General features: G+C 42.7%; 1 protein-coding gene across 2 annotated transcripts in view; it reads left to right on the forward strand.

Annotated features, from left to right (window-relative positions):
• Positions 1-23,342, forward strand: part of lrp1ab (low density lipoprotein receptor-related protein 1Ab) — a 97,769-nt gene that overhangs the window by 70,550 nt on the left and 3,877 nt on the right. Inside the window, exons 42-85 of one of the 2 annotated variants that reach the window (XM_028582098.1) lie at positions 2,874-3,063; positions 3,254-3,458; positions 3,538-3,730; positions 4,356-4,481; positions 4,575-4,703; positions 5,103-5,222; positions 5,402-5,515; positions 5,653-5,802; positions 5,893-6,015; positions 6,200-6,316; positions 6,446-6,574; positions 6,688-6,813; positions 6,898-7,038; positions 7,197-7,384; positions 8,353-8,536; positions 8,634-8,719; positions 8,824-8,943; positions 9,061-9,248; positions 9,364-9,569; positions 11,676-11,864; positions 12,323-12,471; positions 12,700-12,793; positions 13,010-13,126; positions 13,256-13,375; positions 13,474-13,596; positions 13,689-13,814; positions 14,588-14,704; positions 16,164-16,270; positions 16,402-16,534; positions 16,666-16,788; positions 16,883-17,005; positions 17,114-17,251; positions 17,380-17,517; positions 17,648-17,767; positions 17,887-18,146; positions 18,236-18,414; positions 18,532-18,638; positions 18,815-18,934; positions 19,056-19,232; positions 19,413-19,553; positions 19,736-19,909; positions 21,957-22,118; positions 22,283-22,454; positions 22,771-22,872. In XM_028582098.1, the coding sequence (XP_028437899.1) occupies positions 2,874-3,063; positions 3,254-3,458; positions 3,538-3,730; positions 4,356-4,481; positions 4,575-4,703; positions 5,103-5,222; positions 5,402-5,515; positions 5,653-5,802; positions 5,893-6,015; positions 6,200-6,316; positions 6,446-6,574; positions 6,688-6,813; positions 6,898-7,038; positions 7,197-7,384; positions 8,353-8,536; positions 8,634-8,719; positions 8,824-8,943; positions 9,061-9,248; positions 9,364-9,569; positions 11,676-11,864; positions 12,323-12,471; positions 12,700-12,793; positions 13,010-13,126; positions 13,256-13,375; positions 13,474-13,596; positions 13,689-13,814; positions 14,588-14,704; positions 16,164-16,270; positions 16,402-16,534; positions 16,666-16,788; positions 16,883-17,005; positions 17,114-17,251; positions 17,380-17,517; positions 17,648-17,767; positions 17,887-18,146; positions 18,236-18,414; positions 18,532-18,638; positions 18,815-18,934; positions 19,056-19,232; positions 19,413-19,553; positions 19,736-19,909; positions 21,957-22,118; positions 22,283-22,454; positions 22,771-22,872 (6,346 nt within the window). The remainder of the gene's footprint in view (positions 1-2,873; positions 3,064-3,253; positions 3,459-3,537; positions 3,731-4,355; positions 4,482-4,574; positions 4,704-5,102; positions 5,223-5,401; positions 5,516-5,652; positions 5,803-5,892; positions 6,016-6,199; positions 6,317-6,445; positions 6,575-6,687; positions 6,814-6,897; positions 7,039-7,196; positions 7,385-8,352; positions 8,537-8,633; positions 8,720-8,823; positions 8,944-9,060; positions 9,249-9,363; positions 9,570-11,675; positions 11,865-12,322; positions 12,472-12,699; positions 12,794-13,009; positions 13,127-13,255; positions 13,376-13,473; positions 13,597-13,688; positions 13,815-14,587; positions 14,705-16,163; positions 16,271-16,401; positions 16,535-16,665; positions 16,789-16,882; positions 17,006-17,113; positions 17,252-17,379; positions 17,518-17,647; positions 17,768-17,886; positions 18,147-18,235; positions 18,415-18,531; positions 18,639-18,814; positions 18,935-19,055; positions 19,233-19,412; positions 19,554-19,735; positions 19,910-21,956; positions 22,119-22,282; positions 22,455-22,770; positions 22,873-23,342) is intronic. The other variant, XM_028582099.1, reaches the window with a different exon arrangement.

Consider the following 23,342-nt stretch of genomic DNA (forward strand, 5'->3'; position numbering starts at 1 on the left):
GTGATGCTGTAGACCAGCTGGCCGAAGTCAGACAGGAAGGCAAAGCAGTACACTGAGCTGGAGGCGGTAACTGTGCGGAAGGCAAACTGCGGCGCTGCCAAGGCCGAGGCTGGGACCCAGAGCAGAGCTACTGTCAGCTTAATACGTTGGTGCATTCTTGAATGGTACACCCAGGTAGGGTGTACCACTGTGAGGTAACGTGTCACTGCCAAAGCTGCCAGGGTAAAGACTGAAGCAGCCGAGCAGGCCACACCCAGGAAGCTGATGGCCTTGCACAAGAAACTGCCGAAAGGCCAAAAGCCCAAGGTGATGGCAGAGGTGTGGAAGGGCAGACAGAGCAGCAGAAGCAGGTCAGCAGCACACAGAGCCAGCAGCAGGGTGTCTGTACCATGCGGGGGTCGACTTCTTTTCCTCCTCCTGCCAGTAAGAATGGTGATGACCAGGGTTTGACCCACCAGGCCAGTCACCAGAATTAGTCCGTCCAGGATGGGCACCAAGGTTTTAATCAAAGCCTCATCTGCCCTATTTATTTGGCCAAGGCCACTGCTGTTTACTTGCTGTCTCAAAGTCTCCATTCATTCACAATAAAAGTATATTGAGTAATTAATCTAATGACCTGTTAATGTTAAGCATCAGAGCAGCATGTTCGCGCAGTGATGGATCTGTTCATGACTTTAAATTGTATTAATTACAGGTGTGACCACCCTCCATTAAGACAGCTAGTGTGCTCATAATGATAGCAATTAGCTAATCAGTTAAGATGGTCAGTTGACTTCTTCATTGACATTTATAATCTGTGCACTCATAGGAAGAGAATAGAAAGAGTATATTCCAGTTTATTTTTAGTATGTGTGTCGGCAAAAATATACAGTCCATCATTATGCAGTCTGAATTAATTTTCAAGTGCCCAGACATAGTCAAGTGGTTAAGTCCTCTGCTCTCTGTCTGGTTGAATCCCTCTTAAAATGTTTCTCTCCCACTATGTCACCTTTCCTGTTTTTCCTGCTGCTAGATGAAATTATAGCTACTTAAAGATGACTGGATGAGACACTCTCCTTATTTGAAAAAATATCAAGCGATAGTCTCAGAAAAAAACTTCTCTTTACTGTTGTGCTGTTATCCAGTTTGACTCAGGAAAAAAAAATTAAGAAACATGACCTTAAAGAGCAGTTCTTGCACACTGGCTTTTCCTTGCCTGCATCAGAATGTCCTTCATAATCCAAGGAAGAAGAAAAACAAGAGAGATGTCAGTGCAGCAGTTAGTCTATGGCTGTATTGATTTCTCGAAACCAGGCAACAGTGGACAAATTCATTCCAGTGAATGCTAACAGACATTCCACTTTAAAAGCAGTCAATGCTACTTGATGCTAAGTGGTCACCGCGGCAGTAGGCATCTTGTCCATTTAGAAGCTCCCCAGAGACTTGCAACCATTTAGACATCACCAGCAGAAGAGTTACTGTACGATTCACATGATCTCCAATTGTTGATGGATAAAATAAGTGATGAACGATCTTAAAATGAACAGTAACAAAGGATTAGTATTACTCAGTTGTCACTTGGTGCACTACACTACTCCTGTGATAGTCAGACACTCTGTTCTGAGTGGCAAAGGTCTTCCCAACAGGTTTTCACCACTGTTTGCACAGTAACCAGGGGCTGAGCTGATCTCGGCAAGGGGAGGGGAAATTGTTGCAGTTTCTCATTACATAATACTGACTTGAACCTACTTTATTTATCCCTGTTTAGTGTGCAATCTTCCCTTAACTCAAGCAATTAGCTGCCCAAGTACACCCTTTTCTCATTTCTGTTTTGTACAGCGTGATAGTTTAGTATGGAAAAGACTTTGTTTGCGCCACTCTATATTCAATCTTAAACTGGCCTTTAATTGCAGTTGGATTGGTTAACAGGCTATTCAGCCTTAACATCGTCCTACATTAAGGTTAATTATGGCACTTCTTCATTCATTTGAAACCTCTATTGAAAGGTCAATGATTGACTTTCAGCCAGTTGCAAACAGTTGTGTGGAGTGTTCAGATTTTTATTATGGGGATAAGTGGTCATAAATGTGGTTGCTAGTATGACCAAGAACAGATGGATGCACACCTTGGAGCCCGTAAGGCTGCAGCTCAGTGTCCTTTTCCATGATGATGTGTGTCATGTAGGTCCCACAGTTAAAAATATCACTACTTTTGAGTGGGGGGTCGCAGGACAAAAGGACGATGGCTATTGAGATGAGCAGCTTTATCTTTGCCATTCTGACTTCTTCACCCTGGCCTATGTCTCTGAAGTGACTCAAGCTGTTCCAGTGGAAGTTTTCTTCCGAACAAGAAGTCACTATGAGAGTGTCCACAGGGAGCGGTATTTGTATGTGCAGGCAGCCAGCCATGAAACAACAGGATGATACAGACTCTTTAAACTCTCTCCAGGAACAGCAGGCATGGCACATACTCAGCTCTGTGTGGTACCACTTTCACTCTTTCTTTTTCACTTTTCTTTTTAAACTTCTCTTTCTTCCTCACAGTGTTTTCACCATCTATGAACTGATGTGGGAAGATGGGAATAACCTAAGCATTTACCACTGCCTCTTTAATAAAGTCTCACAGAGTTAACCATGGGGGCAACTTGTTAAACTATGACAGTGATTAATGATTTGTTGAATTCTCACTGAAGGTCCTCATTAAAGCTCCCGCTAACACCCCTGATAGTTAATATTTTTTATAGTGAAATAAAAAAAGAGTTTGTTCTTCTCAAGAGTTTTTTTCTTCTTACAGTTTTGGCTGGAGGAAAACAAAAGAACTATTGTCTGAAAAACTATCGTCATGGGTCCAAAATGTTTTGCAGAGGGCCAACTTCTTCCTTCTCTGCTCCACAGATGTAGGGTCAGTTGAGGGCCTGGCATACCACCGTGGCTGGGATACACTCTACTGGACCAGTTACACTACTTCCACCATCACTCGCCACACTGTGGACCAGAGCCGCTCTGTGGCCTATAACCGTAACACTGTGGTCACTATGTCTGGAGAAGACCACCCCAGAGCCTTTGTGCTGGACGAGTGTCAGGAGTGAGTCATCAATATCAAAACTTAGTGCTCTGCACTGGATCAGGGCCCAGTTCTAATACTTTTTTTTTTTTTTTTTTTTCTTTCTTTTGAACAGTAGATTTCTTTTAGTTCAGTCAACCATAACGGTTAGACATTTTGGGAGCTCCCAGTGCACATCATTATGCTTTTCCTGTGTTTGCTCCCACTACAGTCTCATGTTCTGGACCAACTGGAATGAGCAGGCTCCAAGCATCATGAGGGCCTCTCTGAATGGTGCCAATGTGCTTGCGATCATCGGCAGTGACATTAAAACTCCCAACGGCCTGGCCATAGATCACCGTGCTGAGAAACTCTACTTCTCTGATGCCACACTGGACAAAATTGAACGCTGCGAATACGATGGAAGCAGCCGCTACGTAAGACAGCCATTTAATTTTTCCTTTGACGTACACTTCAGTGTTCTGTGAAATGATGCCTAATTTTTTCCTGCTTTAGGTCTTGTTGAAGAATGAGCCTGTGCATCCCTTCGGCCTGGCTGTGTATGGAGACTACATCTTCTGGACTGACTGGGTGAGGAGGGCTGTCCTCAGGGCTGACAAATACACAGGAGGAGACATGAAAGGGCTGCGTGCTGACATCCCTCAGCAGCCAATGGGCATTGTTGCTGTGGCTAACGACAGCAACAGCTGTAAGTACTATTCACTGAAGTCAGTGTGAAATTTGTGTAGGTTGCTTTTGTCAATCACATCATTCAATTTTTTTTATCCATGCTAGCTGAGTGGCTATAGACTGAAATACTTCAAGTATTAAATGGATTGCCATAAAATCTGGCACTTTTGTGGCACTTCTGACTTTTCCTCCAGCACTATCATCAGGTCAAATTTACACTTTGATTTATGACCAAATACCTGCAAAACTAATGATGTTCCTATTAGCCTCAACTGTACTTTGTCTTTATTGCTATATGGCAAATGTTAGTTACAGTAGGATGGTGAACATGGTAAACATTAGGCTATACGTGCTAAACAATAGCATGTTAGCATTGCCACTGTGAGCATGTTGCCATGCTGGTGTTAGCATTTAGCCTCACTGTTCCACTAGCATGGTTGTTGAGTCTTGTTATCTTATACAGGCAACTTCCACAGACTATAAATATGACCAAGCTAAATGTTCCAGTATAGTAAAGGCATATCATTATATATATTACATCATGCTGGGCTTTTGGTCAATCATTTGACAAGCAGAGGAAGAAGCGTCCACAAGGTAAACACGTAACATTACTACCATAACTGACCCTCTTTCCTCTTTCTCAGGTGAGTTTTCTCCTTGCCGAACAAACAACGGAGGTTGCCAAGACCTGTGTCTGCCCACATCCGATGGACGCGTCAACTGCAGTTGCCGTGGAGACAGACAACTCCTGGGCGACAGCACTTGCTCTTGTAAGAGAAAGTCTTCACTCATTTTAGGAGACAATTTTTCCTCTTGATTAAAAGGTTTAATGTTGCTTAATTCAAATATTTCTACCTCCCCAGCAATGAATGTGTCATGTGGAAGTGTGGATGACTTTGAGTGTGGAAACGGCGACTGTATCAACTACAGCCTGACCTGTGATGGCATGGCCCACTGCAAGGACAAGTCTGATGAGAAGCAGTCCTATTGTGGTGATTTTTTAAATATTTTTTATTAGTTATAGAACAATGAACTGTCACAGATCATCATTTATATTTCATCATTTGCAGATAATGAGCTGATGGTCATATTCAAAACAATTTAGAATGGGTACAAAAATACAATCAAATATTATTAGGTTATATGAGAGTGAGCGCTAATATGTCACTATAGAATAGCCAAAGAGAAAATGCCTCCCAGGGAAATAAATTTCAATATTGAGCTAAGCACAGGGGTGGAGGTACATTTAGTATGTTTGATACAGAATATGTAGGAGAGCTTATTAGTTTCATTTTTAAAATAGTGAATTTGTAGATTAGACTGTGTTTTAAATGTGCAACAAAAAGACTGTGGACTTTAGCCAACTCTAATCAACTGCTGTTCCTCCACAGCCAATCGAATTTGTAAGAAAGGCTACAGGCGCTGCATGAATGGCCGCTGTATCGGCCACCAGTTCTGGTGTGATGGCACGGATGACTGTGGTGACCACTCAGATGAACTGCCCTGCAATAGTAAGCAAATTATGTCCATTTTATAGCTGCAACTGATTGAAAAATCATTAGCTAAGCTTTTGATAGATGCACAAAGAGAAACCATGTTGGCCTGGTGTCAGATTTTGCCCACACAACACTGATTCTTTTTTCCTCTTGCTCCCCATTTGTAAACCAAAAAACTTGTGTGCATCCTGTAGTGACACTGTGCAAAGTAGGAGAGTATCAGTGCAAAGATGGAAGTTGCATCTCCAACTTCAGTCGCTGTGACCAGGTGGTCAACTGTGAGGATGCTAGTGATGAAATGAACTGTCGTAAGTAATCTACCATTAAAGATTGTTAAAGGGGAAAGCTGAGCTTTAACATGAAATGAGATTACACAAGCAAAATTAATTAATTAATAATTACTTTGTTTTTAAAAGATTTTTCCATTTTTTTCCTTTTCTTTCAGAAACCACCGATTGCTCCCGTTTCTTCCGCCTGGGAGTGAAAGGAGTGTCCTTCCAGAGCTGTGAGAAAACTACTCTGTGTTATCTGTCCTCATGGGTGTGTGACGGCAACAATGACTGTGGAGACTTTTCAGATGAGAGAAACTGCCCAGGTTGTGTGATTTGTTCCCTTCTAAAATACTTTTGGCTTTTCTTGAATTGTCAGAGATTCTACATTATGTTTTTCTGTTGTTGTCTTGCAGATAAAAGGAAGCTTAAATGTCCAGTCAACTTCTTTGCTTGTCCCAGTGGTCGCTGCATTCCTATGAGCTGGACCTGTGATAAGGAGAATGACTGTGAGAACGGAGCTGATGAGACGCACTGTGGTCAGTCTACAAAGTTGTCCTCGAGTACCATTATTTATTATTTTTCCTGAAAACACAAATCATACCAGAAAAAAACAGACTATTTTTCTTTAGGCTTCCCACTGCACATGGAAAAACTTGCGGTTAGGGTAAGAGAAATATTTTTTTCTAAAATACTGAGCTCTCTTCTGACTTCCTTTTGCAGACAAATTTTGTACATCCTCCCAGTTTGAATGTGCGAACCACCGCTGCATTTCCAGCCACTGGGTGTGTGATGGCTCTGATGACTGTGGTGATGGATCCGATGAGGACCAGAAATGCAGTAAGTGACATATTACCTACCTCACCAATGTAAAAGTGCTTTCTCCCACATGCAGTGGAGGCATTTGACTGTATGCATAATATTTCCTGATGTTATCATCATGTACACTTTCCCATAATGTCATCACAGAATCCAAGACCTGCAGTCCCAAGGCTTTCCAGTGTCCCGGCTCCCACATGTGTGTGCCTCAAAACTGGAAGTGCGATGGAGACAAAGACTGTCCTGATGGAGCTGATGAGAGTGTCAAGGCTGGCTGCAGTGAGTGGGACAGTTCCAAAAAAACATGGAAAAATTGAAGAAAAAAAACAAACAGAAACTCTTCCAACACAGTTCCATATCCATTAACCATAGTGTGTTTTTTCCACTTCCAGTGTACACCAACAGCACTTGTGATGAGAATGAGTTCATGTGCCAGAACAGACAGTGTATCCCCAAGCACTTTGTGTGCGATCATGACATTGACTGCTCCGATGGCTCCGATGAATCCCCAGAATGTGGTGAGTGTCATCCTGGAAGAGAAATGCAGAAGGACTGAGCCGAAAGTTAAGGCTAATGATAAACATACTCTTGTTCTGGTGTAGAATACCCAACATGTGGTCCAGATGAGTTCCGCTGTGCCAACGGCCGCTGCCTCAACCAGAAGAAATGGGAGTGTGACGGAGAGTTTGACTGTCAGGATGCTTCTGATGAAGCTCCCAAGAACCCTCGGTGCATGGACTCAGGTCGGGATTATAATCCCCATTCTTCTCTTAATAACTTACTGTATATTTCTCTACCAATATAATAAAGTAAGAATCAGAGTAGATATAGATAGGAAAAAAAGGCAGCATCTTGTTTCAAAGTGACAGTAATGTAACATGCCGTTTGTCCATGATTTCAGAGAGGAGGTGTAATGAGTCAGCCTTCATGTGCCATAATGGGAAGTGTTTGAATGAGACTCTGCTGTGTGATCGCAATGATGACTGCGGAGATGGCTCTGATGAACTCAACTGCTTCATCAACGAGTGTCTCAACAGTAAGCTGAGTGGCTGCTCGCAGCTCTGTGATGACCTCAAGATTGGCTTCAAGGTAAGCCTTCTAATTGGTTTAGTTTTAATGCTTCTCCCCCCTCCCCAATTTTTTCCCCAACTAAAGGAAATTGAATTACTTTGTGAACTCACTGACTTTAATTGGCCAAGAAATAATGTGTCTTATACTGTAGGTATACAGTTACCTCACAGACAAATGGGTTATATGCTATTAATGGTGAGTTAGGGACCTGAAGTGAAAAGGTTGGGAACCACTCACTACAGGCATGCGGTTATGTAAGACAAAAACATGTTTTGGCTCTCTTTGGTCGAAAGTAAGAGGCCAGACTTAGAACAGCTTGAACTCTGTGCGAACTCTCATGTCTGTGGTATGGAGGCTGTGCTCAGAGCTTTATTTGAAAATGATAAGGAATGATTTGTACACCGAAAGGATTCACTTTTATGGTGGTGGGGGTGTCAATATAACTTCACCATCACGGATTTGCCCGTGTGTATGATTTCCTTTGTGCACATACTGACTTAGTATCCTGCAAAATCCCCACATATTTGCAGCGACGGAATAGAATTTGGTGAGAGTGTGAGTTGGATTTCTATTAAAACACAGACGTTCTTATGACAAGTGACAGTTTAAGCTGATTTTGACTCCTAACGAATAAATGTTTTTTGCAATGCCTTGTGGTAAGATGATGTTCATGCCACTTATTTGACAATCAGTTTATTTTTACCCGTGCTCTCTGTAAGAGTATTTTGCGAATGAAATTTGTAGCTATTTATACAGCTTATCTGACTGCAGCAACTGGATTTCATGACAGTGTTGAGAGATTAGTAACATTCTACATAGGAATAGAGCAACAATTTGGCTTTCGATGAAAGGTAAAGCATGTATCAGGTTGACTGACAGAGGTATTGTGGCAGGCCCTTGTAATTGGTCCAGACTAAATGTGAGAAGCGCCAGAACCCGCAGGCAGAGAGATTTTGACATATCTACTGTGCTCTTGGCCCCTTCAGTGCAGGTGTCATCCTGGTTTCCAGCTTAAGCGGGACGGGAAGACATGTGTGGATATAGACGAGTGCACAACCACCTACCCCTGTTCTCAGCGCTGCATTAACACACACGGCAGCTTCCACTGTCTCTGCGTGGATGGCTTTGAACTCAGCCCCAATGACCCCACCATCTGCAAGTCTACATCAGGTAAGGCGCCACGCTTGTGTGTGTTTTGCATTTTGCTGGTTGCTCATACCCAATTCAATACTGACGCAAATGTTTTTTGTCTCGTATTTGTGTGTAGAAGAGGAGCCCTACTTGATCTTTGCTAACCGGTACTACCTGAGAAAACTCAATCTGGATGGATCCAACTACACTCTTATTAAACAGGTGAAACCCCCGGTTCTCAGATTGACCTACTGAAAAACAACAAGGTGAAGTTCTTATTGTTAGAGCTTTATTCAGCTGTTAATACTGTTCTACCTCTGTTTTAGGGTCTGAATAATGCAGTGGCACTGGACTTTCACTATGCAGAGCAGATGATCTACTGGACAGATGTGACCACTCAGGGAAGCATGATCCGACGCATGCATATGAACGGCAGCAACATAGAGGTCAGTAAAAAAAATCAAACCAGCCAACACATTAAGCATAGTATTTCTTCCTTTTTATGGAAGTCTCTGACAGGAAACTTTATCATTGTCTAACCCTGTGACTGACTGACGTGGCAGGTTTTGCACCGGACCTCCTTGAGTAACCCAGATGGCTTGGCAGTGGATTGGGTTGGCGGGAACTTGTACTGGTGTGACAAAGGCCGGGACACCATAGAGGTGTCAAAACTCAATGGGGCCTACCGGACTGTGTTGGTCAACAATGGCCTGAGGGAACCTCGTGCTGTAGCTGTGGATGTTCGCTATGGGTGAGAAGCACAGCTTATGTTAGGTTTCACAGGCTATCTAAACACTATTATCTGGTTATGGGAAATTTCATTTAGACTAACTATACTGTAACTATCTTTATCACCTGCTGGTTAGGTACCTGTATTGGTCTGACTGGGGTGACAACCCTCACATTGGGAGAATTGGGATGGATGGCACCAACAGAAGTGTCATCGTGGAGGATAAGATCACGTGGCCCAATGGACTAACCCTGGACTTCATCAATGACCGTATATACTGGGCCGATGCCAGAGAGGACTATATTGAGTTTGCCAGCCTGGATGGCACCAACAGACACACAGGTAACCGACCAGTTCACACTCTGACATGGAGATCTTTTTCTTACTGCTTAGACCAACTTGACTGGGTCACACTTTCCCAACTGATTTTCGACTGTGTGGGACTCCAGTTGCATGCATTGGTCTAAATATTGGCTTGTAGAAATATAAAATTTGTATGTGTGATTAAGTGTTTTTAGTAAGTAGAAAGTAACATTTAAATGAGAAGTTATGTAGGCAAGAAGCTGTTGAGTGCCACATTGTTGCATCTTCAAATTAAAACAGACAGAAAATACTCACAAGGCACAATTTTTCAATGCATTTATTGATCTTTTAAATAAAGCTGGTAAAGAACTGCTTTAAGTGTTTTTTATATTGTCCACTTAACAGGAATAGGAGCATTTATGAAACCACACTGGTATGAAACAAGGAAGTGCAGAAAGTGAATATTCAGCCGATTAGGTTTTGCTGTGGCTATATTTTGTTGGGTGACAGGATAAGATAAGATAAGATAGACTTTATTAATCCCACACTGGGGAAATTCCTGTGCTAATGGGATGGTCAGCTGTCTGAATGAGTTTCCTCTTGTCAAATAGTTTGCGAGCCACCAAGCATAAGCAGGCAGGTCAGATGGTTGCCCTCTGGGCTGGAGTCCTGCAGCACAGGTCCAGGGGACAGAAGTCCTTTTTGTTCTGACCAGTGAGGCCACTTGCATGTATGACGTCTGAATAGCGCTCAGTTGTTTAGCACACTCGCTACAATAGTTGATATTGTCAGCCAACCAGGCGTGCAGAAGAATTGTGGAGCGCAGCTGAGTGTCTTTATTATTTCATTCGCTAAGCTCTGCTCAACACATATAGATTGCTATAGCATTCCATCGTCCCTTGAATGAAGAATGTACATACGTAGTACAGAGTGTTGTACTGTGAGTGTCCTAAAAGTTTTGAGCATGCTGAGTGTTTCATCCAACACAATGTTCCAACAGCTAAGCTGCGCTGTTGGAAGCTTGTTTGAGGGAAAACTATTATTTATACAAAATTACAATTCATAAAAGATATCTGTCTTGTATTAACTTGTGGTGTTAGGAGTTATTCACCTATCCTTTTATTTATTTATATATATATATATATATATATATATATATATATATATATATACATACACACACACACACACACACACACACACACACACACACACACACACACACACACACACACACACACACACTAGTGTGGCCTTGTGTGTGTTTGCAGAACAAGACTTGGCTTGTTTGAATTCAGATAAAGATTGACCAAAGGGAGCTTCAAGCTAATCCAACTAATATCATAGTTCATCCTGATGTTGTAAAACTTCTCCCATCACATGATATGATATCAACATTTTAGTTGTTTAAAGCATCTTACTTATTATAATCGATACTGAAACCACCGTCATCTAATGACATTGTTTTGAACTTGTGCCATGTGTGTCTTGTTGTATGTGCCGATTCATGCGTTTGTGATGTACTGGGATTGCTGTGTTTTACAACAGAAACTAATGGTGTGTTTCCATAACGTACCAGCCTCAAATACTGAGAACAAACAGATAAAATGACAAGAAAGTGGGAGCAGAAAAGATAGAGTGTAAAGCCTAATGAGGCGTAGAAACCATTACATAACACAGAGTGGAGCCGCTGTAGCTGTGCACCCCACCCTGCCTCTCTTTTACATTAACAGGTCAGGATTGTCCCAACAGTTTGTCTTTTCGGGATACAGCAGCAAGAATATAAAATTTCTAGAATATCATGGAAAATTGAGACATGCATTATGAATGGGAAAAGTCAGTATTTACCGGTTTCTCATATTAATTTGATTAGACAGTAGTTTAATGTAGTTGTATGCACACTTCTCCACTTTTCATGCACACCTCAAGTTCCTCTGTTTGGGAAGGCATAATGTTTACTATTGAAGAGCATTTTTAAGCTAAAGAATATTTACAAATCAGGAAACGATTGTTTTTTGGTCACAGAACTGCACTGATAAGTTATAGAAAGTAATTACTTAGGACAACAGTTGGAAACCGTATGACAGATTTATTGTACCTAACAACTAATGAACAATGTGATTTAATGTTTGTCTGTTTGTTCAGTTCTCAGCCAAGACATCCCCCACATCTTTGCCATGACTCTGTTTGAGGAGCACATTTACTGGACCGACTGGGAGACAAAGTCCATCAACAGAGCTCATAAGTCTCTGGGTACCAACAAAACCACCCTGATCAGCACCCTGCATCGGCCCATGGACATCCATATTTACCATCCCTACCGCCAGCCTGAGGGTAAGAGACACACTGTGGTAGGAAGCATTTAACAATGGATGTGTAAGAGTTTGGGAATTTGACAGAAAATAGAATGTACTACATCTCACCTTGTACACATGATTACATGTTACTGTGCACCCGCTGTGTATAATTGTTATACATATGATATCCCATTGGAATAAATATACATGAACTGTTTTTTTTTATCATATTTATTCCAATGCCTTTGTTGCAATATAATGTAACTAAACATCTACTCCAAGAAATACATTTGAAAAAGCATTAAACAGTGTTATCGTATAGCGATTCATTGTATGTATTGATAAATACAAAGATGCAAAGAAAGGCACATTCTCTAAACACATAATTATAGTTTTCCCTACTTTAACCCAGATATCTGTCTTTTCAGTCTTGTACTGAAAAACATATCGGTGCAATCAGAGGTTAAAACATTTCCCCTCTTTCCATCCTCCCAGTGCTCAACCACCCGTGCCAGACAAACAACGGTGGCTGCAGTAACCTCTGCCTCCTCTCTCCTGGAGGAGGCTACAAGTGTGCCTGTCCCACCAACTTCTACCTGGCCAATGATCAGCGCACTTGCATGTCCAACTGTACAGCCAGCCAGGTAAGGAGGCTGTGTAAACATCATCATCAATGCGAATATCGCTGAATGACTACAGTTGATAAGTGGATTTTCGTATCTCAGTGTCTCGCTGTGTCTTGTTTGGTGAACTCCTTATGCCTGGTGATTGTCTATAGACAGCTGGCTGGCTGCCCAATGCTACAGTAGCTAGCTGAGAAGCTCTGGTGTTGTGCCCTATCATCACCTATAATTTCCCTCTTCCTGCTGTAGTTTGTGTGCAAGAACGACAAGTGCATTCCTTTCTGGTGGAAATGTGACACAGAGGACGATTGCGGTGACAAGTCGGATGAGCCAGGAGACTGCCGTAAGTGTTTGAGAAAGATAATTAGGAGACGATAGTGTGTCACCTTCCTGTAACGTGTGTGTGTGTGTGTGTGTGTGTGTGTGTGGGATTCGTTTTGATCTGAACTCATGAGCATAAAAGGGAAAATCCTGCAGGGAGGAGCTGAAGTGTTAAACAGTATTGTGGTGTAACTTTTTAGTTTGATGCTGAGAAACTGTAACTTTTTTTTCATGACAGCTGACTTCAAATGCAGACCGGGGCAGTTTCAGTGTGGCACTGGCATCTGCACCAACCCTGCCTACATCTGTGATGGAGACAACGACTGCCAGGACAACTCAGACGAGGCAAACTGTGGTATGTCTCATCCTCAAATAAAAAAAACACATTTAATTTCCTGTATCCTACCTTGTCTACCATCACCACTTAGTTACTTATATCTGTTGCTTGTTTTTCTGTTTGCCTGCCTGTGTAATTGCACCGCAGATATTCACGTTTGCCTGCCCAGCCAGTTCAAATGTTCCCACCCAAACCGCTGCATCCCAGGCATCTTCCGCTGTAATGGCCAGGACAACTGCGGAGAAGGAGAGGATGAGAAGGACTGTCGTGAGTAGAAGCTTTTTTCTTTTTTCTTTATATATATATAAGCACAGAAATTAAGCACACAAATTAAAAGTCACTATAAATCTTATTCCCTCCAACAGCCGAAGTCACGTGCGCACCCACCCAGTTCCAGTGTGCCATCACCAAACGCTGCATACCTCGTGTCTGGGTGTGCGACCGCGATAATGACTGTGTGGACGGATCTGATGAGCCCGCCAACTGCAGTAAGACTCGCATTTTATTTATCATTTTGTTTATTTTGAGTCATCATAATCAGCTGTCAAATGTAACCGCCCCCAAATTTTTCCCTCTCCAGCCCAGATGACGTGTGGTGTGGACGAGTTCCGATGCAAAGACTCCGGGCGCTGCATCCCTGCTCGCTGGAAGTGTGATGGCGAGGACGACTGTGGCGATGCGTCAGATGAACCAAAAGAGGAGTGTGGTAAGAATATTTGATATAGGGGGTCTGGCGAGTCCACAGCATTCCGGGATGGGAGAAAAACATGCTCTGGTTTATTGGCAATCCTTTAAACCAATCACAGTCGTCTTACTTTTGTATTTAATCTACTTTTAATTTTATCTATTTTTTTCGTATTAACTGCTTTCTATCTGTTACCTATTTGTATGAATTTTACAAACAAAATTGCCTTGCCTTGGGAAGGAACTTGTTTTGGTGGAACATGTGTACAGTACAGGCCAAAAGTTTGGACACACCTTCTCATTCAATGCGTTTCCTTTTTATTTTCATGACTATTTACATTGTAGATTCTCACTGAAGGCATCAAAACTATGAATGAACACATATGGAATTATGTACTTAACAAAAAAGTGTGAAATAACTGAAAACATGTCTTATATTTTAGATTCTTCAAAGTAGCCACCCTTTTGCTTTTTTATTAATAAGGGAAAAAATTCCACTAATTAACCCTGACAAAGCACACCTGTGAAGTGAAAACCATTTCAGGTGACTACTTCATGAAGCTCATTGAGAGAACACCAAGGGTTTTGCAGAGTTATCAAAAAAAGCAAAGGGTGGCTACTTTGAGGAATCCGGCAGCATCTAAACAATCCCAGAAATAAAACGTCGTCGATATAGACTAAAATTAGACAGATGCCACTGAAGAGGCATTTGTTTCACTGATTTTTTTTCCAAATTGCACTTAATTCTTTCTCTTTTTATGTTATTGCCTCGAACATTTTCAATGATTTGTACAGCTGAGAGGACATGTGAGCCGTACCAGTTCAGATGTAAGAACAACCGCTGTGTACCGGGCCGCTGGCAGTGTGACTACGACAACGACTGTGGGGACAACTCAGATGAAGACAAGTGTAGTAGGTGTCACTTTTTAGCTTGGAGACAACACCTGCATACTGTCAGCATCTGTTATCTCACCTGGTCCAGTGTCACTTACACTCATGCCTTGTCCGCTGGTAGAATACTCACTTTGAACCTTTTTAACCTATGCATACTAAGTCACTCGTTCGGCACTAACATCCATTCTGTCATTTCTGATGCATCTCACTTCATCTGTTATTTGTTTCATTTCATACTGACCTGTTGGCATGAGCCAGAGGTAAGTGACTCCACCTTCATATGTCACCTCTCTGCTGTGTCTCCACTCTCATGCTCCTGTCCATGTGATCCCCACCCACCTGTGAGAGTCTGCAAACTGAGCTCTAATTAGATTCATTTTGTAACATTGCTGTTCTTTTTCCCCTTTGCCACGAGATGCCACTGCTTAAGACTTTAATTTAGTCTTTAATCTTTGATTAGTACCACAAATATAACATATGGAAACAAATATATAACTCAAATTAAATCAGGTATATTGAAAATACATTAAAATTACATAACAGTGGCGCGCCTTGGTAACTCACCTGGTAGAGCGTATGCCCCGTGTACAGCGGCCCAGTCTGCGCCGCAGCGGCTGCAGGTTCAATTCTGACCTGCGGCCCTTTGCTGCATGTCATTCCCCCTCTCTCTCCCCTTACATGTCTAAGTTGTCATATCAAATAAAGGCCTAAAATGCCAAAAAAAAAAAAAAAACTTTAACATTGAGACTTATTGAGGCGGCTGTGGCTCAGTGGTAGAGCGGTTGCCTGCCAATCGGAAGGTCGGTGGTTCGATCCTTGGCCCTGCAGTCCCATGTCGAAGTGGCCCTGGGCAAGACACTGAACCCCGAGTTGCCCCCGAGTGTAAATGTGTGTGAATGATTATCTGATGAGCACCTTGTACGTAAAAGCGCTTTGAGAAGTCCTTCAGACTAGAAAAGCGCTATATAATAACAGTCTATTTACATTGAGCTCCTTTCATTCTCTCACATCACCTCCTGCAGCATCTACAGTCTTCTTCTGTGGTTGTTTCAACCCTTATCCTGTGTTTTATTTATTTAATTACATTTATATAGCGCTTTATCATTGACCCTCAAAGCGCTCTTGGGGGGAGGGGGGGGACTGCTCTCTAACACCACTAATGTGTAGCACCCACCTGGGTGATGCACGGCAGCCATACAACGCCTTACGACGCCAGACGCTCACCACACATCACCTAGTTAGGGGAACATGTTTTTTAGTGGTGGGGGAAACCGGAGAACCCGGAAAAAAACCCACGCAGACACGGGGAGAACATGCAAACTCCACACAGAAAGGCCTGGATTCGAACCCAGAACCTTCTTGCTGTATGCCACAGCAGTAACCACTGGGCCACCGTGCTGTTTTGTGCTGAAGGCTAAGATGGCAATCTTGTTTAACCTTGCGTTATGTCACTGACCTTGTCTTTCTTCTTCTGTAGTGCCTCGACAATGTTCAGAAAGTGAGTTTGCCTGTACTAACGGTCGCTGTATTGCCGGGAGGTGGAAGTGCGATGGAGACCATGACTGTGCTGATGGATCTGATGAGGTGCAGAAACCTTATATTTGGGTTTCCTTTAAATAATATCTTGTATTTATCTGGAAAGATAGTTGAATTGTATGTGTTCAGTATTATTGTAAGTATAAAAGCTGATCCTGTTGGCTGTGATGTTTCTTCAGAATGGCTGTGATCTGAAGTGTGACAACGACCAGTTCCAGTGTAAAAACGGACACTGTATCCCCATCCGCTGGCGGTGTGACGCCGACCCTGACTGTATGGACGGCAGCGATGAGGAGAATTGTGGGAGCGCTGGTAAGTGTATGTTTTTAGTTTGTAAAGGCTGTTTTGAATTGTATTACTTATTAATTTGTACTACTATTACAAGTGCTTGTTTGTGTTTTCTCTGCCTTAAGGTAGTAATAATTTCTTTCTGTTTTTCTCAGCTGGGCGTCACTGCCCTCTGGATGAGTTCCAGTGTAACAACACTTTGTGTAAACCCCTCGCCTGGAAGTGTGATGGGGAGGACGACTGTGGGGACAACTCTGACGAGACACCCGAAGAGTGCCGTGAGTGAAGGCTTGTAAAATCACACACGTGTTGAATGTCTGTCAGTCTTCATCTTTTGTCCTGACCTGTCCTCTTTCTCTGTTTGGCTTTTAGGGAAGTTCCAGTGTCCTCCCACCAGAGCTTTCCGCTGCCAAAACGACCGTGTATGTCTGCAAGTGTCAAAAAGGTGTGATGGTGTCAGTCACTGCAGCGACAACTTAGATGAACTGAACTGCCGTAAGTTGTGGAGTCATTCAAATTGCTGTGAAATCCGCTCCTTCCTCAACTTTGAGGAGATTGCTGACCTGTGTGTGGGTGGGGGTGTGCGGTGTTATGTGTCTACAGAGGTCCTGCCAGCTGTTCTCACATGTGAGAAGGACGAGTTCAGGTGTGCCAATGGAAGATGCATCAGCTCCACTTTGCGCTGTAACTTCTTTAACGACTGTGAGGACTATGGCTCTGATGAGATCAACTGCAAGACAGGTGGCTCATGTCAAAACTGATTTCTATATTATAGCTTAACACAGATCTGATGTTTCAAATGTTAAGCATTAGCAGAATCACTTAGATTTTATAATCCACTCATGTTTATGACTTATGTTTGTGTTTAGACACCAAACTAAATGACTGCAGGAGTAACAGGACTCAGTGTGGTGATGGAGACGAGGCCCACTGTGTCACCAACGGAACAGACTCCTTCTGCTCCTGCAAACCAGGCTTCCAGAAGACGGGACACCACACCTGTGGAGGTACACATGCACAAAACACTGCAGCTGACAAATTATAACTTGCTTCAAATATTTAAACACTTTGGAGGCGATCAGCTGGGCTGTGATATTTTTGTATTTAATATTTTCCTCTGGCTCTCTATTTTCTCAGATAAGAATGAGTGTCTGCAGTTCGGAGTGTGTTCGCACGTCTGCAACAATACTAAAGGCTCCTACAAATGCAGCTGCCACAAGTACTTCACCAGGATCAATGACACCTGCAAGGCTGACAGTGAGGACCAGAACTGCATCTGTGTTATATGCTGCTTATCCTTTTAGGCTACTTTTTAAAACCATCATAAAATGTTAGTTCAAAGGCCATCCTTGCGAATTTTTCTATACTCCTTCCAGGCATGAACAGCAGTCGACAGATTCTCTACATAGCCGACGACAATGAAATCCGCAGCCTGGACCCCGGCATGCCCAACTGGCGCTATGAGCAGACCTTCCAGGGCGATGCCAGTGTGCGTATTGATGCTATGGACCTGCACGTCAAGACCAACCGCATCTTCTGGACCAACTGGCACACGGGCCGCATCTCCTCCTATGAACTTCCAGAACCGTCCACATCATCATCCTCCTCGAATGAGGGCAGGATCACAAACCTGCAGGTAATGCTGGTTAAATGTGTGCAGCCACACAAACTCTTCATCATACTTTTACAAACACATGCTATGACCACCTCTCTGCTCGTATCCAGATCAAAGAGCTGAAGATGCCTCGTGGGATAGCAGTGGACTGGGTGGCTGGTAATCTGTACTGGACCGACTCTGGTCGAGATGTAATCGAAGTGGCTCAGATGTCAGGCCAGCATTGCAAGACCCTCGTCTCTGGCATGATCGACGAGCCTTACGCCATTGTAGTGGATCCACAGAGAGGGTAAGAGAGAGTGTTGAATTCTCTGATGTTGCTTTAGGGTGACAATCCTATACAATATATGTTTTCTTTCGTCATATGTTTTGTAATTGTGTGTTCCAACTCTGTGTTTCCCTTCAGTACCATGTATTGGGCAGACTGGGGAAACCACCCTAAAATTGAGACAGCTGCCATGGACGGCACTCTGAGACAAACTCTAGTTCATGAGAACATTCAGTGGCCCACCGGTCAGTATTGCATTAGCATTGTATGATTTATCTTAACCCTGATGTGTTCTTTCTAAGCAACTCCAATGCTCCCCATTCACGGCTTTTATTCTTGGGAGCTGTCAAGCAGAATGACTTTTATTCTATATAGGTTGTCATGTCTTTCTCTTCAAAGCTCTTCCATTCTGTCTCTACAGGTCTGGCTGTCGACTACTTCAACGAGCGTCTTTACTGGGCAGATGCTAAACTCTCAGTGATTGGCAGTGTTCGTCTGGATGGCTCTGATCCTGTCATTTCTGTCTCTGGCATCAAAAACAGTTGAGATGTTTCTACACTCAAAAACAAAACTGGGATACATGAAAGAAATCTGACAATAAAATGTTCCCTGCGGACGTTTCTCTTTTTAACCCATTTCTCTTTGTTCCCTCTCATTCCCAGACCTGCTCCATCCATTCAGCATAGATATCTTTGAGGACTACATATATGGGGTCACCTATATCAATAACATTGTCTTCCGGGTCAACAAGTTTGGCAAAGGCCCCATGGAGAATCTCACCACAGGCATCAACCATGCTACTGACATTGTCCTCTACCACCGTTACAAGCAGCCAGAGAGTGAGTGTCAAACATACGGTGTCTTGCTGTTCTACACATATAGTATACTGTTATCTACATCCTGAAAATCATAAGATGCATATCATTTGAAATTGTATAAATGAATACAACTGGGTTTTATATATTTCATGCCGTTTTCTTATGTCTTATTATTATATGTCTTGTGTCTCTCTGCATTAGTGACCAACCCATGCGACAGGAAGAAGTGTGAGTGGCTGTGTCTGCTCAGCCCCAGTGGACCTGTGTGTACCTGCCCCAACAACTATGTGGCCGACAACGGCACATGCGTGGAGAGACAGAGCCCCACCCAGGCACCATTCTGTAAGTCTGCAGATACAGCACACCAATGTACACTTACAGATATGTCAGCAGTAGAGCAACAGCCCTGCTTTCAAACTCCTGGGTGGTTTTCATCTGGGAGGCTTTACATTAAGATGCTACCTACAAAATGTTGGTTCATGATGGAATTGCCCTACCCACCCACCCCCATAACTCCTTCACAGCTCCCCCCTCAGGGCCCTGCGATATTCCGTGTCAGAACGGTGGCAGCTGCTTCCTCAATGCCCGCCAGGTGGCCAAGTGTCGCTGCCAGCCCAGCTACACCGGAGAGAGATGTGAGATCAACCAGTGTAGGGACTACTGCAAGAACGGAGGCAAATGCAGTGCCTCTAAAACAGGTAAGAGCATGGCACGCATGATGTCTTTTCCTCATTTAGCAGTTAAGCAAAAAGTTAATTAAAGGTCCAATATGTAATATTTGTACTGTAATAAATCCAAAAATGACACCAATGCCTCATCAGATATTAAGGAAACATGTTAAACTAAAATACTATCTTTTCTGACAACAATGCTAATGTCAGTATTTTTTCTTTTTGAAATTTACATTCCGTGACGGAATTTATGTTTATGTTTTGATCTGTGTGTTATCAACGGCCCAGTTTGACAGGCAGGCCGGGTTGCCAGATATACCTGTAAAAACGTAAACCCAGCACGCCTACAGCTGTAACGGTAGTACAGCCATGAAAGCAGCAAACAAACCAACAGGATCAACGGAGATAGATTCTACATGACATAAAAAAAAGAAAACAGCATGTTTCTAACAGTTGCGTGACCAGAGACGTAACAACCCCCTGGTAAATATTGGAGATGTATTTGAAAGATGGAAACAGCTTAGAGCCCAAAAGGATGCAGAGTTGGCTTATTTTCTCCTGAACAGGTAAGCATTAGCTTCAGGCTAATTTATCACAGCTACTAAGGATGGGCATTTTTTGTCATTTCAACATGTGTGTACTCACATTGAATTATATAGCTAGAGTACCCGAGTTGGTTACTCGCAAAAACAATTGAGACAAAGCCAGTAAAGTGATCCCGACTGGTCCTGGCTAACGTCGCCATGCTAACCCGGGAGGACCAGGCATGCAGCCCATAGCTGTTTACAACGTGTAGTTTAGCGGCTGGAGCCGACAACGGTGAGTTATTTTAAGCCACGAGAGGGGGGCTGTGAATCGGAAAGAGAGGACTGTGAGTTTGCAGTGTGTTTAGCGATTGTTGCCGTAATTCTAAGCCAATGAAGTGTGTTCCGTCGGCAAGGTAGTGGTATTTTTAGCGTTTCGTATTGTAATTCTAAGCCGAGGAAGTGTGCCTGACTGGCGTGTGGAGAGGACAGTGAGGTTGTTGTGTTTTTAGCGGTTCATACTGTCATTTTAAGCCAAAAAAGTGTGTCTGTCAGTTGGTTACAGAGCTCCGCGTGAGCACGGGCTTTTATGACTGTCAATATAGCCAGCATCTACCGTTAGCTACTCCGCTGTGCTGTGGAGTAATGTCTGCCTATGTGAGACTAGCATCTAACGTTAGCTACTCCGCTGTGCTGTGGAGTAATGTCTGGCTATGTGAGACTAGCATCTAACGTTAGCTACTCCGCTGTGCTGTGGAGTAATGTCTGGCTATGTGAGACTAGCAACGTTGTTGTGAATGCTGCGGTCTCAGCCTGGCAACCCCCGTGAACTTCGAGTCTGAGCAGGAGGGGGCGGGGGAGACGACTCTCCAGTATTTTGAATTGGTAGTGCAGTAACTATTTTAACCGCTAGCTGCCAGTATTACATACAATATTACATATTGCACCTTTAAGTATTAATTTACTTAATATTAAGTTTATTTCCTTTTCACAAGAACATATGCATTACTATGTCTCAGTTGTGTATATTTCTGTAGAATTCAAAAAGGAATACTCTGTTAGGAGGTTAATAAATAGGCACATTTCCTTGTGGGAAAATGTCTCTAACTAGCAAATTATCAAGTGAAATAAACATGTTATGGCAAGTAATTAAGGTTAAGTAATTTAAGTAATTTATGCCAATGATGGCAGCTGAGCAAAAAAATCGTTAGTTCATTTTTCACCCATCCTTTCCATGTCTGTGAAAGCTCTCTGGAGTATTTATTAGTAGTAGCAATCCCATGCCTAAATACTGCAGCAGAGAGGACATAAGCAGGTGATTTCCAAAAATCACCAACTTTCGTTCTATGCTAGTTCTGCATTTAGTTGATAATGTTTAAAATCAGTGTACATTTCTAGTAACAGTAAGTTATCATAAAATTCTAAATCCTGTAAGGGACGTCAGTTGTTGAGATACATTAGCTACAGCCTTTGTGAAAGCAATTGTAGTTGTATTAATATTTGTCTCAAATTCTTTTGAACTCTTAATTCATATCTGACCTTTGTCTCAGGTGCCCCAACCTGCAGATGCCCAAAGGGCTTCACAGGGCCCAACTGTAACCGCAACACTTGTCAGGACTACTGCCTGAACGGAGGCAACTGCTCGGTCAACATGGGCAACCAGCCGACCTGCAGCTGCCCGCCAGAGTACCGGGGAGACCAGTGCCAGTACAGTAAGTTGCAGCATTGTCAGATGTTGCTACATTGTTAATTGACAAAAAATGACATCTGTAAAAAAAAAAATATATATATATACATACCACAATCCTATGGAACAACGTCTACATCCATGACTATGTTCTTTGCACTTCTCACACGTCTTCCTTCCTGTCCTCAGCTAATTGTGAAGGGTTCTGTCACAACGGTGGAACCTGCTTACAAACCTCCAACGGCACCAAACTCTGTCTGTGCACCACTCAGTACATTGGACACCAGTGTGAGCTGGACAAATGTCTATTCTGCGGAACGGGCAAGTGTTTGACTGCATCCTCAGGCGAGGTTTCCTGCAGGTAGGTACTCTGTGGACAACGTGGACGCTACACAAAATAAATTGAACTTAGATTTGTAAATATTCATTTAATATAATATATGCACATCACACATCTTATCTTACATTGATTTATAGCACCCATATTTGATTTGATTGACATTAATGCTGCTATATCAGGATATTATTGAGCAACATAATTATTTGTGTGTGTGTGTGTGTGTGTGTGTGTGTGTGTGTGTGTGTGTGTGTGTGTGTGTGTGTGTGTGTGTGTGTGTGTGTGTGTGTGTGTGTGTGTGTGTGTGTGTGTGTGTGTGTGTGTGTGTGTGTGTGTGTAGCTGTCCCAACGGTCAGACCCAACCCAGCTGCTATTCCTGTTTGAACTACTGCTCAAATGGACACTGTACAGTTGACACTCGTACCCTGCTGCCTCAGTGCAAGTAAGATATGACACCCAATCCTCACACATTACTACACTGTCTGTCTTTTTCTGTCTTTCACCTCGCCTACACAGGTTTCATGCCAATTCCCATATACAGCGTACAGATCAGTCCACAGTGTGTAAATGGACTTCACTGCTCGCACTCTCTGTACTCACTGACTTTTTTAAGAACAATTATTAATTGTTTGCATATGCATTTTCTGATATTCAATTGTAAATTAATTATGTTAATATTCCAGGTTATAATTTGCAGAAGTTATTTATTAGTTTGTATAAATGTTTTAGGAAAAGTGGAAGTAGAAGATGTCCTGTTATATCTTTTAGCCTCATGTGACTGAATGGATTGTGTTTATTGTTAAAAAGTCATCAGACTCTCCTCCTTACCCTGACTATAATGTTATCTATGATACAGATTAAAAGCAGAAATAACAAGTTCCAGGTCTTTTCACACACACACACACACACACA

This window comes from Perca flavescens, chromosome 7 (assembly GCF_004354835.1).
Source record: "Perca flavescens isolate YP-PL-M2 chromosome 7, PFLA_1.0, whole genome shotgun sequence".
In the NCBI taxonomy this organism is placed as follows: Eukaryota; Metazoa; Chordata; class Actinopteri; order Perciformes; family Percidae; genus Perca; species Perca flavescens.